The sequence below is a fragment of the Quercus lobata genome, chromosome 12, assembly GCF_001633185.2.
Source record: "Quercus lobata isolate SW786 chromosome 12, ValleyOak3.0 Primary Assembly, whole genome shotgun sequence".
In the NCBI taxonomy this organism is placed as follows: domain Eukaryota; kingdom Viridiplantae; phylum Streptophyta; class Magnoliopsida; order Fagales; family Fagaceae; genus Quercus; species Quercus lobata.
The window spans coordinates 26,396,701-26,414,094 of NC_044915.1; the positions used below are offsets into that span (position 1 = coordinate 26,396,701).

Consider the following 17,394-nt stretch of genomic DNA (forward strand, 5'->3'; position numbering starts at 1 on the left):
TCTGACGTGGTTAAATTTGATTGGACAATAGACCTCCCATTACGTGGATCTCTTAAAAGGGAGCCAAATCTCGCGTCTATTACACATTCCCATATTTTACCCATTATCCAAAAAAAAAAAAAATACTTACTACTTTATCTATAAAAAATATATATATATATTTACTACTACTACTTACTACCAAAAATACTATGCTCACAGCACGTTCACCACACTATGCTCGTCACTAAAACCAATAGAATTTCGCCACGTTTTGAATCTCAATTCAAAATTTTCCAACTTTTCACAAAATTACAATTCTAATTGGCTGTCACCAAATTCGACGTAACCGAAATGTCCACTCGTCGTTAATCTAAATCCCCCAACTGTTTAACCAGCTCTTTTAACATGCTCAAATTTCCGTTTCCTTCTTTGGTAAAACCCTAATCTCTTCGTTTCATTTCATCAAAATCTGAATCTCTCTCTCTCTCTTTCTCTCTCTCCTCGGTGGTCTCTCCGATCTGCGAGAAAAAGCAAGACGCTAGAAGAAATCTGAGCCGCCGACGACGACGAAACAGTACGGCCATTTCTAATCTCATTTCAATTTCGACATTTTATGTTATTTTTTGTTTCAGATATTGAAATTTGGGTTTCTTTGATGCGAAAGCGAAATTCAATTAGGTTTTCGAGCGCAATTCATATGAATCTTTGTAATTCTAAGGCGTTTCGATTTGATTTGTTTTTTGTAGGTTTTGTGATCGCAGAGGAAAGGTTTTGGTTTTTTAATCTGATCGGAAATTTCAGTCAAATTTTTCGATTTTAGAATAAGATAACGATGAAAAGCGTTGAGCGAATTGCGAATGTAGCTTTAGCAGGTTGGTTTTTTTTTACTTTTTTTTTTTTTTTTTTTTTTTTTTTGGTGTGTTATTGCTGAGATTCGGTTTTGTGTGTAATTATCAATTGCTTTTATTTAAAGAGTGAGACTTTATGGTATTGTTCAAACTGCAATGGAATATAGGTTCTTGAGGCTGATTGTTTATTGGGTAAAGATTGAAAATTCTTGTGGTTCTTGGATTGAATACTTTTCTTTTCATAAGAAAATGGGTATTGCGTTGTTGTTAAAATTGGGTTTATGTGTAAGAACATGCATACACTGGCTTGAATTTCAAATTAAAAAAAAAAAAAAAAATTTGAAGCTCAGCTATGGGGGTTCAGCTATGACTTTTTGTCATTTCCATGAATTACTTCAAAGCAACACCTTTTGTTAAGTGGACCTTCGAAGTCTTGCATTTATGGCCTGTTTGGATGGAGGGGGAAGGAGGGGAGTAGAGTAGAGTTGGCTAAAAATAAGTTAATTTTGTGTTAAATCTAGTCTACTCTACCCTACTTCCCCCTCAATCCAAACGGACCATTAGTGTGCATAAATTTACTAATTTTCTTTTTGTTTTTTCCTTATAATATCACCAATTGAAACCAATATTTATTAAGAAAAAAAAAATTCAGCAATTGAAATTTTTACCCTGGTCTAGATTATTTTATACATGCAATCAATTTATATTTTTGGCTGTTTGTTAAGTTTTATTTAATTCATGGCTCTGGGCTGCTTTGTCCACTTTTAGATAAAGTGGCTGTCTTACAAAATTGAATATTACACAGAATTCTGTCTTCATGTTTGTATAACCTTGCTTGTTCATTTATATGTTTACTATATATTTGTCTGGATGAGTGATTAATTTGCTTGTTAGGTTTTTTCTTCCACTTGTCTTTGTGAGTTTACCCTCTTAGACCCTTAGTTTTGGTATGGTGAAAAAGAAAACCCAAGAAAATTTGTGCCAGTGAGTTCTAGCTCAAATGACACCACCTCTTCCCACAATAATGGGATGAAGGGTGAGGTCTTGGGTTTGAAACCCAGTGACTTGTGTGTTTATCTTACTAATTAAAAAAATTGCAAAAGTGTGTTCAAAAATAGTGGTGAAGCTATCTGTTTCTGCATTCACTTCCTGGCTGGCTGTTTTGGTAGTATTTGGTAGGCATTAATCTTTCAAGAAACTTCTGAAAACCTCCCATGTTTTTTTGTTTTTTTTTTTTTTTGAGTCAAGTGCAACAGGTATTCTGAAATTGGTTATGTGTGTTTCAAATGACTCTATGTTGCAGCCCATTGTCCCTGAGATGCTGCTGCAAAATTTTTATTTTGTTAAAAACTCTGTAGTGTATTTCTCATGTCCTTGAGATAGTCGAGCCTGTGGTTTTTAGACCAAATGGAATCTCCTCTCTATTAACATGGGTGGAGGCTGGGCATGGGTCAATCCTGTATGGGTGCATGAGTTGTACTTATATTTGCCTTATAAAAATGTCCTGGAAATTATGGAACCTGACCTTATGCAACTTATATGCTGTTTTCTTAATGCAGGTTTAACTTTAGCACCACTTGTTATGAAGGTAGATCCAAACTTAAATGTTATTTTGACTGCGTCCCTCACAGTTTTTGTGGGTTGCTACAGATCTGTCAAGCCAACTCCACCTTCTGTAAGTACAGCGGCACTAATATTCATCATCTTGACATCTTACACAACGTTTGTTTTTTTACATCTCCGGATCAAGCTTTGTGAAATATGTTATATTTATGCAGGAGACAATGTCTAATGAGCATGCCATGCGTTTCCCTTTTGTTGGGAGTGCGATGCTGTTATCACTATTTTTGCTTTTTAAGTTTCTATCAAAGGACTTGGTCAATGCCGTTTTGACATGCTACTTCTTTGTGCTTGGGATCGTTGCCCTTTCGTATGTTCCTTCCATATGAGACTATTATTATTTATAATAATTGAAATATTATCCGCTACTTGTATGCTTCTTTATCTTACATAGTCTCTCTTTTAATTTGTCAGGGCAACACTTTTACCTGCAATTAAACGTTATTTACCGACGCATTGGAATCAGGACGTTATTAGCTGGCGTTTTCCTTACTTCCGTTGTATGTATTGTCCATGGTTTTTATTATCTTATAATTGTTATTGTGAATATTCTTGTGATAGTTGGAATCCAATCATATTTTTTCATATCTGCACAAGTCTTAAAATCACTAGTAAATTGATGCTAATATCTTTTTTAAGTAAATATTTGATAGACTATGCAAATATGGTACTGCTCTATATATTGTTATTCTGCAGTATGTTCAGAGATTTAATTGGGCCATAACTGTTCTTTGGTTTGGTAATGGATTGTATTTGTTTTCTCAATTACCTTCTCAATATTTATTTAGTTTGGCTTTGAACTTTGTTCTGAGATGGCAAGTTTGTGAGTATAAATTTAAGGACAAAGTATATTGACATCTACTTAACTTTTTCTAAAAAAAAGAAAAAAGTATACAATGTGAATTTCACGTTGTGTATGCATTCCTATGGGCCATGCTAATCTTTCCATATATTTTTTTTGTACTCTTTGAATATAATGGAGTCATTCTGCATCTTGAAATAAGAAAGGAATTGAGGGCCGAAAGCGAGGGACACAGAGGGAGATACTGTCTGTGTGTGTGTGCTGTGTTTTGTTTATTACATAGTTTCATTAATGCCCCTTGTCGTATGTGCTCAATTAGTTAGAGTCTAAACAGCTTCTTCTTTGGACACTCTGTTTTAACATATTTTTTTATAAGTCAGTGTTTTAGCTTCTATATGCCAATCTTGGTCTAGTGCATGATAATTTATCCTCTTTGATGTCTGTCATGATGTTAAAGCATTCTTATTGGTCTTCCACTCTGCTGAGTTTTCATTTGATCCGGTTGACTTTATCTTGCTTGTATTATGCAGAATGATATTTTTCCTTCACCTTTCTTACACAGCTTTGGACGTTGAGTTCACAAGGTCTCAGATTGTTGCTGCAATCCCTGGAACCTTTTTCTGTGCATGGTATGCTTCACAGAAGCATTGGCTAGCTAACAATATACTGGGACTTTCCTTCTGCATTCAGGTTTGTTAGCATCCTCTTAAAATAAACCTGTGTGTTGCTAGTGTCTGTATTCAATAAGAATCACCTTGCCATTACTTATTTGAATCTTTAGTTTTTTTGAAAATTTCCTATAGTATTTTATGAATTATGATGGATAATTTCATGTATCATAATGTCTTATATTTCATGTCATAACTATGAGTATGGTTTTAAAAACCGGTACGGTCAAAGAACCGGAATAGAGAGTGGTTCTCGGTTTTATGGTCGGACTGGGGTCGGATCGATGGTCGAACCGATGATGTCATAAATAATTAATTAATAATTATAAAATATAAATAAATAAATAAATAATTTTATAACTAATATTTTAACTAAAAATTAAATTAAATAACAGTAAAACATTCAACCTTAACTTTAATTTATAAGAAATGATATGTCCACAACATTTTTACAACAAATTTTAAGTGACAAGTTGTTACTAGTTGTTATTGTTAAGGCAAAAAAGTAATCTTAGTATTAAGTTCAAATTTAAACCAATAACAATTAACCACCTATAATTTGTTGTAAAAATATTGTAAATATAACATCTCTTTTTATTTATATATTAGACAACCAAACTCAAGCTCAATACAAAAATTATTTTAGTTATTCTTTCATTTTTCAAATAACAAAAATTCACCATTGAGTGACAATATCATTGCCCATTTCTTTTCCACCACATATCCTACCTTTAGTCCTTTACACGTTGATACTCCACCTACCACATATTTTGAAATCTTACATCCACACCTTGGATAATTAAAAGCTCCGTACTTTCTTCTTTTACTTTTTTCTAATTTCTCATCTCTTTGCCTTCAATGCTCTCTCTCTCGTCAATATATGTGCATCAGTGCATATGCAAGTCTCCAAGAGCAGCAGCAGCAAGATTTTTCTCGTTCTTTTTATTCAGCCAAAAAAAAAAAAAGAGCAGAAAGAAAAGCTCTTAAACTGAAGCGGACAGATTGTACCTGCGTGGCTGCATCTCTTTGGTTTAGGTTTCCTCAGTTCTTTTCAATTGTGTCAAGTCATAAATAGTAAATCTGATATTTTTGGTGTCAATGTGGGCATCTTAGGCTTCACAGCTTTAGACTTAACAGCATTTTCAAAGCCAAAATCTCTCTTCTTCTTCAATCTGAAACAAAATCTCTTATTTATTTATTTATTTTTTGGTCAGAAACACAGTGGCTGAAGGGTTAATGAACAAGCTTAAAACCGGTTTAACCGTACCGGTTTCCGGTTTTTCGGTTAAACCGGCAGTTTTTCCGTTTTTTCTTCATTTTCGGTTTTTAATAATAACCGGACCGGACTAAGGTCCAGTTCCCGGTTGAACCGGCTGGTCCGGTCCGGTTTTTAAAACTATGACTATAAGTTTTACTTGCAAGCAATTTAGTTATACTCCTGCTTAATTCACCATCATTTCTTGATATCAAGTAACTAATAATGCTTGGTCAATGTAATTTTTTGGTGCTTTGTTTGCATCATTTACACTTCTAGTATTCTTTAGGAACAAATCAAGGTAGTTATAGTTGGGTGAGACATATATCAAGTTCCTGCCATGATATTTATATCTGAAAAGGAAATAATAAATCACCGAAAAGAGAGGGAGCATCTGGCACATGCTCCTGTTCAGGGAGCATCTGGCATGCGCTCTACTTTTTATAATTTCTTTAGAAACTGATGCTCTTTAAGCATTTTGTTTGATTATTTCTCATCACTTTCCCATTGACATAAGGCATTTAATTTAATGGTATCATATTTGTAACAATGGCACGGTGCTTCGTCATCCTGATATGTCCACGTGTGTTTTATATTCAATCATTAACTCCAACTGGTGTACGAAAATAATCTCGTTGAGATACTTTTTTGGATTCTTTGTGTTATTTAACAAAGAGATTAATAAAGTACACAAAACATCCTGAACTTCTGGGATTATCTAAAAATGCTAGAAAAGGAAATGAGTAAGTATTTCATCCAATCAGACAAACATTGTAGTATTAATTGTTTGATCATGTGGATTGGCCATTAACCTCCATCAAACATTATACTATTTCACTCATGCCAAATTGTTCACTAGACACATAAAGGAACCGCATTCCAGGCTTTAAAATATCTTTAGCAATGAAAACTATGTCGAAAACTATGTCGAAAACTAAAATATCTTTACCAATTTCGCTCCTTCCAAATACACCACATTAGGCACATCGGAGCTAAATTCCAAATGCTAGAGGAGTGCTTTCCAAACCAATTCCACCAACTGAAAAGCATATCTGCAACCGATCTAGGCAAGACCCAAGAAATCCCAAAGGATCTAAACACCAAACTCCACAACTGATAAGCTTTTTCACAATGGAGAAGCAAATGATTCACCGTCTCCCCATTACAACGACACATAATGCACCAGTCAACAAAATCAAAGCCTCTACTTCGCAGAATGTCTCCTGTAAGAATCTTCTCCCAAGTTGCAGTCCAAACAAAGAAAGAGACGCGCGTAGGAGCCTTAAGCTTCCAAATACCTTTCCAAGGAAAGATAATAGGCAAGGGGCTTCGAAGCCTATCGTAGAACGAGCGTATGTTAAAATCTCCTTTCTTCGACAATTTCCATATCATACAGTCACCTTGTTCAGATTGAGGTAAGCTAGAAGCCAAGGTGTGAAGGAAATCATCCACATCTCCCACCTCCCAATCATTAGGATCCCTAAGTAAACGAACCTTCCAGCTTCTTCGTGCCTCGGTCCCCAACCGTTCGAGAGACGATGCCACAGAAGCCTCTCTATTAGTGGCAATCCCATACACTACCGGGAAGGATAGGTGGAGAGGTAAGTCCCCACACCACTGATCTGTCCAAAACTTCACTCTATTCCCTTCCCCTACATCAAACCGGATATATTTGCTAAAAACCTCCCAACCTTTTCGGATACTTCTCCATAGACCACATCCATGAACACCCCTACCTAGCTTAGAAGACCATCCCCCCCACTCTTCCCCAAACTTCGAAGCTACGACCCTCCTCCAAAGACGAGTCTCCTCAACCCCATACCGCCATAACCATTTTCCTAATAAGGCTCTATTAAAAGTAGTTAACTTCCTTATCCCCAAACCTCCATTCGCCTTAGGAGCACACACCTTGTCCCACCCCACCAAATGAACCTTCGAATCCCCCCACAAGAAGTCCCTCTGGATCTTCTCAATCTTATTAGCCACATGCGAGGGGATAGTAAAAAGAGATAAATAGTAAGTAGGAAGACTAGAGAGCGTACTCTTAAGAAGCGTTAGTCTACCTCCTTTAGACAAATACAACTTCTTCCACCCGGCCAACTTCCTATTAATTTTCTCCAAGATAGGATTCCAAATAGAAGGGGACTTATGGGAAGCCCCCAACGGCATACCAAGGTAGGTCATAGGCAAAGACCCAATCCGACAACCAAGAATCTCTGCCAAGGTGTGAACATTATTAACCTCCCCTATTGGAACCATCTCACTCTTCAAGGCATTAACCTTCAAACCTGTCACAGCCTGAAAACAAAGGAGAAGCATCCGCACATGAAGGATCTGCTCTATTTCCGCATCACAGAACAGGATAGTATCATCCGCAAATAGAAGATGCGAGACACATTCCCCTTCACCCCGTCTCCCAACAGCCTTAAAACCCCTGATCAAGCCAGCACCTTCAACTTTTTTCAACATCCTACTTAAGACCTCCATCATGACCAAAAACAACATTGGAGAAAGTGGGTCTCCTTGTCTCAATCCCCTCGAACTCCCAAAAAAATCAGCTGGAACCCCATTAATCAAAATAGAAAACTGGACAGTAGAAATACAAGTGCGAATCCATCTACACCACTTCTCCCCAAAGCTCATTCTCTTCAAAAGATCTAGAAGGGCCTCCCAATTCACATGATCGTAAGCTTTCTCAATGTCTAGCTTACAAATCACCCCCGGGATCTTACTCTTTACTCGACTGTCAACACACTCATTGGCAATAAGAACTGAGTCAAGAATCTGTCTACCTCCCACAAAACTATTCTGAGACTCAGAAATCAATTGATCTAAAACCCGTTTCAAACGATTAGCCAAAACCTTAGACAAGATCTTGTACAAGCTCCCCACCAAGCTAATAGGCCTGAAATCTCGAATATTAGAAGCATCATTCTTCTTAGGAATAAGGGCTAAAAAGGTAGCGTTCAAAGATTTCTCAAACTTACTATGATGATAGAACTCCTCAAAAACTGCTAGAACATCACTTTCCACCACTCTCCAACAATGATGAAAAAAAGCCATAGAAAAACCATCTGGACCTGGAGCTTTATCTCCAGCCAACTCATTCACAGCTAGAAGAATCTCCTCCTTCTCAAATCTCCTTTCAAGCCAACCCCTCTCCGACCCATCTATCTGATCAAACTCCAAACCTTCCACAAAAGGCCTCCATTCCTCTGTCTCTTGATACAAATTTTTATAAAAGTTTACTACTTGGGCAGCCACCTCGGATTCCTCTTCATAAATCACCCCATCCACCTCCAAAAAACTCAGATGATTAAACCTTCTACGGGAATTAGCCACCTTATGGAAAAATTTAGTATTATTATCTCCTTCCTTAATCCATAGCATCCTAGATTTCTGTCTCCAAGAAATTTCCTCCAAGGAGAGAAGTTTCTCAACTTCAGATCTCACCGCAACTCTCTCACATGACTCAGCATCAGAGAGGCCAAACTCCCTTTCCTTGGCGTCTAATAACTTCAAAGCCTCTAATAGCTGAGTCTTTTTGCGTCCAACATGACCAAACTCCAACCGATTCCACTGAACGATGTCTTCTTTCAAAGCCTTTAGTTTTCTGGCAAACACAAAACTAGGAGTACCAGAGAAAGAATGCCGATTCCACCAAGAATGCACTCTATCAATGAACCCTTCCGACTTTAGCCACATGTTCTCAAACCGAAAAGGGCTTTTCCCCCTCGCCATTCCCCCCATCTCCACTAGAATAGGGAAATGGTCTGAAATAGGGCGAGGTAAAATCCGTTGAGTCACATCCGGATAACGTTCCTCCCAATCGGGAGACACCAAAACTCTGTCTAACCTAGACATCGAGGACTGATTCGATCCGCTAGACCAAGTATAGCTCCCTCCCTCCAAAGGCAAGTCTATCAAATTAAGATCCTGAATGAACTCTGAAAACAATTCCATAGCCGGAGTAAGACAAGAATTTCCCAACCGTTCGCTAGGGAAACGAACAATATTAAAATCCCCGATACAACACCAAGGGACGTTCCAGAAATGATGAACACCGACCAACTCGTCCCACATTAGGCCCCTCGCATTGTTATCAACTGGGCCATAGACCCCAGAACACGCCCAAATGAGGCCGTCTCCCAACCCTTGCCACCGAACAGACACAGAAAAAGAACCCACCAAAAACTCCAGCCTCTCTAAAACCCTACTATCCCACATCAACAACACCACACCAGCCGTCTGGACTGCATCTAAAGCCACCCAATCCACAAAAGGACAACTCCATAGGCTGCCAACCATCTGTCTGTCCATACCAGAGAGCTTAGTTTCTTGAAGGCAGATAACATCACACTTCCAATTACGCAGTAAATTTTTCACTATCGAACGTTTTCGAAAGTCATTCAGACCCCTAACATTCCAAGAAAGAATTTTTAAATTCATAAAGACTTGAATTCCCCAACTAATAAAATAGTTTTCATTGCCAGAAAACTAAAGGCTTTGAAAGAAGACATCGTTCAGTGGAATCGGTTGGAGTTTGGTCATGTCGGACGCAAAAAGACTCAGCTATTAGAGGCTTTGAAGTTATTAGACGCCAAGGAAGGGGAGTTTGGCCTCTCTGATGCTGAGTCATGTGAGAGAGTTGCGGTGAGATCTGAAGTTGAGAAACTTCTCTCCTTGGAGGAAATTTCTTGGAGACAGAAATCTAGGATGCTATGGATTAAGGAAGGAGATAATAATACTAAATTTTTCCATAAGGTGGCTAATTCCCGTAGAAGGTTTAATCATCTGAGTTTTTTGGAGGTGGATGGGGTGATTTATGAAGAGGAATCCGAGGTGGCTGCCCAAGTAGTAAACTTTTATAAAAATTTGTATCAAGAGACAGAGGAATGGAGGCCTTTTGTGGAAGGTTTGGAGTTTGATCAGATAGATGGGTCGGAGAGGGGTTGGCTTGAAAGGAGATTTGAGAAGGAGGAGATTCTTCTAACTGTGAATGAGTTGGCTGGAGATAAAGCTCCAGGTCCAGATGGTTTTTCTATGGCTTTTTTCCATCATTGTTGGAGAGTGGTGGAAAGTGATGTTCTAGCAGTTTTTGAGGAGTTCTATCATCATAGTAAGTTTGAGAAATCTTTGAACGCTACCTTTTTAGCCCTTATTCCTAAGAAGAATGATGCTTCTAATATTCGAGATTTCAGGCCTATTAGCTTGGTGGGGAGCTTGTACAAGATCTTGTCTAAGGTTTTGGCTAATCGTTTGAAACGGGTTTTAGATCAATTGATTTATGAGTCTCAGAATAGTTTTGTGGGAGGTAGACAGATTCTTGACTCAGTTCTTATTGCCAATGAGTGTGTTGAAAGTTGAGTAAAGAGTAAGATCCCGGGGGTGATTTGTAAGCTAGACATTGAGAAAGCTTACGATCATGTGAATTGGGAGGCCCTTCTAGATCTTTTGAAGAGAATGGGCTTTGGGGAGAAGTGGTGTAGATGGATTCGCACTTGTATTTCTACTGTCCAGTTTTCTATTTTGATTAATGGGGCTCCAGCTGATTTTTTTGGGAGTTCGAGGGGATTGAGACAAGGAGACCCTCTTTCTCCAATGTTGTTTTTGGTCATGATGGAGGTCTTAAGTAGGATGTTAAAAAAAGTTGAAGGTGCTGGCTTGATCAGGGGTTTTAAGGCTGTTGGGAGACGGGGTGAAGGGGACTGTGTCTCGCATCTTCTATTTGCGGATGATACTATCCTGTTCTGTGATGCGGAAATAGAGCAGATCCTTCATGTGCGGATGCTTCTCCTTTGTTTTTAGGCTGTGACAGGTTTGAAGGTTAATGCCTTGAAGAGTGAGATGGTTCCAATAGGGGAGGTTAATAATGTTCACACCTTGGCAGAGATTCTTGGTTGTCGGATTGGGTCTTTGCCTATGACCTACCTTGGTATGCCGTTGGGGGCTTCCCATAAGTCCCCTTCTATTTGGAATCCTATCTTGGAGAAAATTAATAGGAAGTTGGCCGGGTGGAAGAAGTTGTATTTGTCTAAAGGAGGTAGACTAACGCTTCTTAAGAGTATGCTCTCTAGTCTTCCTACTTACTATTTATCTCTTTTTACTATCCCCTCGCATGTGGCTAATAAGATTGAGAAGATCCAGAGGGACTTCTTGTGGGGGGATTCGAAGGTTCATTTGGTGGGGTGGGATAAGGTGTGTGCTCCTAAGGCGAATGGAGGTTTGGGGATAAGGAAGTTAACTACTTTTAATAGAGCCTTATTAGGAAAATGGTTATGGCGGTATGGGGTTGAGGAGACTCGTCTTTGGAGGAGGGTCGTAGCTTCGAAGTTTGGGGAAGAGTGGGGGGGATGGTCTTCTAAGTTAGGTAGGGGTGTTCATGGATGTGGTCTATGGAGAAGTATCCGAAAAGGTTGGGAGGTTTTTAGCAAATATATCCGGTTTGAGGTAGGGGAAGGGAATAGAGTGAAGTTTTGGACAGATCAGTAGTGTGGGGACTTACCTCTCCACCTATCCTTCCCGGTAGTGTATGGGATTGCCACTAATAGAGAGGCTTCTGTGGCATTGTCTCTCGAACGGTTGGGGACCGAGGCACGAAGAAGCTGGAAGGTTCTTTTACTTAGGGATCCTAATGATTGGGAGGTGGGAGATGTGGATGATTTCCTTCACACCTTGGCTTCTAGCTTACCTCAATCTGAACAAGGTGACCGTATGATATGGAAATTGTCGAAGAAAGGAGATTTTAACATACGCTCGTTCTACGATAGGCTTCGAAGCCCCTTGCCTATTATCTTTCCTTGGAAAGGTATTTGGAAGCTTAAGGCTCCTACGCGCGTCTCTTTCTTTGTTTGGACTGCAACTTGGGAGAAGATTCTTACAGGAGACATTCTGCGAAGTAGAGGCTTTGATTTTGTTGACTGGTGCATTATGTGTCGTTGTAATGGGGAGACGGTGAATCATTTGCTTCTCCATTGTGAAAAAGCTTATCAGTTGTGGAGTTTGGTGTTTAGATCCTTTGGGATTTCTTGGGTCTTGCCTAGATCGGTTGCAGATATGCTTTTCAGTTGGTGGAATTGGTTTGGAAAGCACTCCTCTAGCATTTGGAATTTAGCTCCGATGTGCCTAATGTGGTGTATTTGGAAGGAGCGAAATTGGCGGACTTTTGAGGACATGGACAAATCTGATGACCAATTGCTTGCTTATTTTTGTGGTTCTCTCTTTGATTGGTCTAGGGCTTGGGGACTCACCTCTAGTGACTCTCTCCCTTTGTTTCTTAGTTCTCTTCTTTGTATTTAGCTCTTTGTTGTTTTCCGTTTGTTTTCTAGTCTTTTTCTTCTTCTTTTTGTTTCTTTCTCTGTACTCTTTGCCCTACCTTATGTTTTCATGGGGTAGTTTCTTGAATATACATCTCTCTTATTTATCAAAAAAAAAAAAAACTATGTCGAAAAACTCTCTTTCCAACATAACCCAAGAAGTTCCAAATAAAGCTGTTTACACAAAAGACCAAATATCTCTAGCCTCCATACAATGAGGTAGAAAGTGCTCAGCTGAGTCCCTGTTACTCTTGCACATAGAACGTCAATCGGTAATCAACGTGTTTTGCTTCCGTAGACTATTGAGTGTTAGAGTTCTATCTAATGATGTTGTCCCTGCAAAGAATGCCACCTTTCTAGGCACCTTATCACTCCAGATACTTTTCAATGGAGAATTAGCCCTTATGGCACCTCTCAAAACTCAATAAGAGCAAACATCTAACTTCCCTGCTTTTGCTGGTTTTCAAGCTATACAATCCTCCTTCAGTCAAACCTAGTACTCAATCCTCCTCTAGTCTAGTAGGGAATTCGAGTTCAATAGATCAAAGAAGTTACCCACAAACTTCAATTCCCAAGCTTAAGGTGACTGCTTAACTGAGGATTCCAAGCATGATCACCACCCAAATAGGAAGCTTTATTTAGTCAATATTGTTATGAACAATTTTAGATCCATTTTTGTTTCATGTAAATTATAGTTACCGACTGGGTATGATGATTTGATAGATTTCATTTTTTATCATTTGCAGGGAATCGAGATGCTTTCTCTTGGGTCTTTCAAGACTGGCGCCATTCTTTTGGTAAGATGTGGGACTTTGGGTTTAGTTATTTCCTACTAATTAGTGTTACTTTGACTTTATACATTGTCTAATGTATATTGTGCTTTCCCCCTTGGTGCAAAATGTACCAAAAAGAAACATGTACTGTGTGTGTGTGTATTCATATATATCTTATATCTCTATGGGTTGTGGCTAATAGCCTTGTAGCTCAATTCTCACCTTTTGGTGTTTTCAACTTAGACGTCCAGAGTTTAAACCCCCCACAACACACCCCCCCCCCCCCCCCCCTCCTCTTTCCCTAAGTACTGAATTATCAAAAAAATATCTCTATGGGTTGTTCTTTTTTGCGAATATCTTGTTCCTAAGATCTGTTGCTGTTAGGGGTCTGCCAATTAGCTGAGCTGTTTGGTGCAGCTCATCAGGGGCTTGGCTCAGCATGCTTATGAACTAAGCCTGTATTGTCACCCTTTTCCAGGCTCATAAAAAAACAAGTGAAGCATGAAAATACATGGACTTATAGTGTGAACTAAGCTTGGTTACAGATCCATAAGATAGATAACAAACTAAAGCTTGCTGTAATTAATCTTACATTACTTGTTTAGACTATTGTCAAGTTGTGCTTCATGTTTATGTGTTAACTGTAGTTTTCCCCTTTTGATAATCTTCCTATCTCTTAAGTTATACATTTAATGTTAGCTTCTTGAAATATTTTGGAATTTTCAGATGTAATACATTAAGAATATGCTTCCTGTTGCAGATTGTCTGACACTGTTGAGATGTTGTATACCTATACCTTAAAATGCAATTACCATGCTCAGATCATCTTTCTGTGTATATGTAACTTTTCCCTTTCTCATCTATTGCAGGCTGGACTTTTTGTGTATGATATTTTCTGGGTTTTCTTCACTCCAGTGATGGTTAGTGTTGCAAAATCTTTTGATGCTCCTATTAAGGTTAGTAATCCACTTAATTGAAATGTACATGTACCCTATTAAAATTCTTTTTAGTCTTTTGAATTCTACATGTGTTCCACTGCTTCATATCCGTAGTTGATGCTGCCTATCATTCTAATTACCATGTTATTCAATTTCTCTGCAGCTTTTGTTCCCTACAGCAGATACCGCTCGACCATATTCGATGCTTGGACTTGGTGACATCGTAATCCCTGGTAAGGTTGAGCCTTTAAGTGGTCTGTGAAGGTTACGTATGGTTTGAAGTTTGTGATTTTGTTACTAAAGTCACTTGGGTCTTGAGTGTTGGATTATGCGAAATAAGTGGGATACATTCATGGCTGTTGCAGACCTTGAACGTTTTTTTAAAACCATTACTGCAGATGTTGTCTATATCCAGTGGTGCATTGTCTTGACATGAATAGCTTCCCTTGCTTCTGGGATTAATTTTTCAAAATCTTGTGCATCATTTGCAGCTAACATCACTTCTAGTGTTGTGTTGAGACTTTATGTTCAAGGCACATGGGGAACTTTTTGTTTGAACTGGCCAGAAATGTCTTTGTTATGCTTTTTATGGCACATTTATAAAATTTGCGAGCACCTTCCACTTGAGAGCATGTGTTCTAGGACCCATTTCTACCCTGCATTACCTAGGTTGGCTTTATTTTTGCTCTCTCTCTCTCTCTCTCTCTCAATTTATTCTTTGGGTGGTGGATGGAAGTTGTCCAGAAGAAAATTTTCAACCTCTGTTTTCATCTGAGGATTTTTTGAAAAATTCTCTTGCCCTTAATTATAATTTATAATCTAGAATCAATCTGCATTCGCTCCAACGTGAGAAGTTGAGCATATCTACCTTTTAGGTAAATATATCAATAAAAAAATTTCCTTTTTACTATGGTAAGGCAGTTCTAGTAAATTTTGATGCAAATTAAACTGATCAAGTGATCAATGTTCTCTCTGGTTCAACAAAACTGTTTGGACGCATCTTCACCCTTAGGAAGCAAAATGAGCACTGAAAATTACTCCTATGCCACAGCTACCTCATCTATGTATCGGATGTTATGTTAAGTCTTTGGGCAGTCATTTAAATGTGAATTTCTTCAGTTTATAGCTTGCCAATGTGTTTAATGTGTGCCTCATTCAAGTCATTTTTTTATAAACTTACACATGGTTTTGTATTTATTTTCCCCTTAGGTATTTTTGTAGCATTGGCTTTGCGATTTGATGTGTCTAGAGGGAAACACAGCCAGTACTTTAGGAGTGCATTTCTGGGATATTCTGTTGGTTTGGTGCTTACAATTGTTGTCATGAACTGGTTCCAGGCTGCACAGGTGACTATTGCATGTTCTTTATTGTATTCATCTCTATATTCTACTTTTCGGGAATGTTCCCTCACTTTACTGCTTGATTCTGATGGTTTTTTGTTTTAACTATACCTTCCAGCCTGCTCTATTGTATATTGTACCTTGTGTCATTGGATTTTTGGCGGCTCATTGCATATGGAATGGTGAAGTCAAACCGGTTTGTTCATCACCCCTATATTAATTAGTCTCTGCTATCTGCACAGATTGTCTCATTTTAATCTACTCAATTAATTTTTTATAATTACATATGCATAAAATAGAATTAGAAACTTGTCCTATAAAATCTGTGGTATAGCCAGTGACAAACAAAGAACTATGCATGGCCAACAGAGATCTAAGCCAATGATATGCCAGTCTCTTATTTCTATCCCTCAATGTTTGCATGAATTTCGTTTTTCATCCTTAAATTTTTAAAAGTTCGTTTTTTTCTCTAAAAAACGAGTTTCCTAGAGGCAAAAAATAGGGACCAAAAAGAACTTTTTTTCAATAGTTTAGAGATGAAAAAAAGATACTTTTCAAAGTTTAATAACAGAAAGTGTTACATTTTTGTAGTTTAGGGACAAAAAACAAACCTTTTGAAGTTTAGAAATGAAAAATGAAATTCATGTATACTTCAAGCCTGAAAAAAATAATTTAGTGAAGGTAACAATTAGGGGTCTTGGTCTTGCCAATTAGCTTTTAGCTCAAATGGCACTTCCTTCCCTCATAAGAATGGATGCAAGGTGAGGTTGCAGCTTTCTTCAAAACTCATTGAGTGCGTGTGTAACTTACTAAGAACAAGAGCTCAAGGTTTTAAAAATGATCAGAGTTTTATTGTTGATAATTTGTCTTCATATTTTTGTCAAAAGTTTAGCGACCATTGTTGTTAGAAACACATGATCATTATCTTTTTTTGGGGAATAAGATCATTATCAATTTAACAGAGTTGTTCTCAACCTTTCTTCTAGCTGTGTAAATGGTAATGTATGAGTTGAGATCGCTAGCAAAATCTCAAGTATTGCTACTAAGTTGCAAAACATGGCCAACAGAATGCTGTTTATTATGTTATCCTAAAGAATAGTTGAAATCATACTGCTTAGAATGGTTTGGTTTTCTAAAATATGAAAGTCACAATATGTAATTGCTCATGTTGACCATGCAAAGCTTGTCAATCTTTATTTTGTTATATGGCCATACTTGGTTGATTAATGTACTGTTTTCTTTGTCATACTATGTAGTTGTTGGCGTTTGACGAGTCTAAGGCTGCTAATTCATCCGAAGAAAGTAGTGAAAGCGATGCTAATTCTAGCAAGAAGGAGGAATAAGTTGCAGAGCCCTGGACTCTGGAGTTTTCCACCTCAAGGAAAGAAATACTTCTCTTCTCTTATCTTCTCTGAGGCCCCCAAACGCATTTAAAGCTTAGTCATGGCTAACTTATTCAACTTCACACCGCTGTAACAGATTTTGGGATTAAGTTCTTTAGGAAGAAATAATATTTTAGCCTTTTATAACCTAATACAGCCGTTTTTTTAAGTTCTTTCATTAAGGGGCCCAATACAACTGTTTTTTTTTTTCAATAATATCTTTTCTTACTGCCCCGTTTGGGGATCTTAAGAGTTAAAGAGTTAACATCACCCAATTTTTATTGCATACTTCTTTTTCTTTTTAAATCTTATTTCCCAACCCTCTTTTTCTCTTAAGCCTTCATGAAGTTACACTTTCTGGTGATATGTTTTGTGAAAGGAAAAAGGTTTCGGTTTTCATGGATTCATATTTGTTTAAAGTGTAGCACATGACAAATTACAATTCTACTCAAAAAAGAAAAAGAAAAAAA

At 37.9% G+C, this 17,394-nt stretch overlaps 1 protein-coding gene across 2 annotated transcripts; it reads left to right on the top strand.

Moving 5' to 3' along the window:
* Positions 1-326: 326 nt before the first annotated feature.
* On the top strand, positions 327-17,182 carry LOC115971124 (signal peptide peptidase). 2 transcript variants are annotated; one of them, XM_031090819.1, is made up of 12 exons: positions 344-556; positions 729-854; positions 2,390-2,505; positions 2,609-2,760; positions 2,865-2,950; positions 3,815-3,942; positions 13,238-13,288; positions 14,134-14,220; positions 14,366-14,435; positions 15,412-15,548; positions 15,661-15,738; positions 16,799-17,182. In XM_031090819.1, the coding sequence occupies exons 2-12, from the start codon at positions 815-817 to the stop codon at positions 16,883-16,885; spliced, it is 1,032 nt and encodes a 343-aa protein (XP_030946679.1). In that variant the 5' UTR covers positions 344-556; positions 729-814; the 3' UTR covers positions 16,886-17,182. The 2 variants fall into 2 exon arrangements, with proteins under 2 accessions (XP_030946680.1, XP_030946679.1); XM_031090820.1 differs by lacking the exon at positions 15,661-15,738 and having other exon boundaries at positions 327-556; positions 16,799-17,174.
* The last annotated feature ends 212 nt before the right edge of the window (positions 17,183-17,394 follow it).

Bases quoted from the DNA above. Each gene is read 5' to 3' on its own strand.
- LOC115971124 (XM_031090819.1), top strand. From the start codon at position 815: ATGAAAAGCGTTGAGCGAATTGCGAATGTAGCTTTAGCAG. The intron at 855-2,389 runs GTTGGTTTTTTT...TTCTTAATGCAG, and splicing joins TGCGAATGTAGCTTTAGCAG to GTTTAACTTTAGCACCACTT. The intron at 14,221-14,365 runs GTTAGTAATCCA...ATTTCTCTGCAG, and splicing joins CTTTTGATGCTCCTATTAAG to CTTTTGTTCCCTACAGCAGA.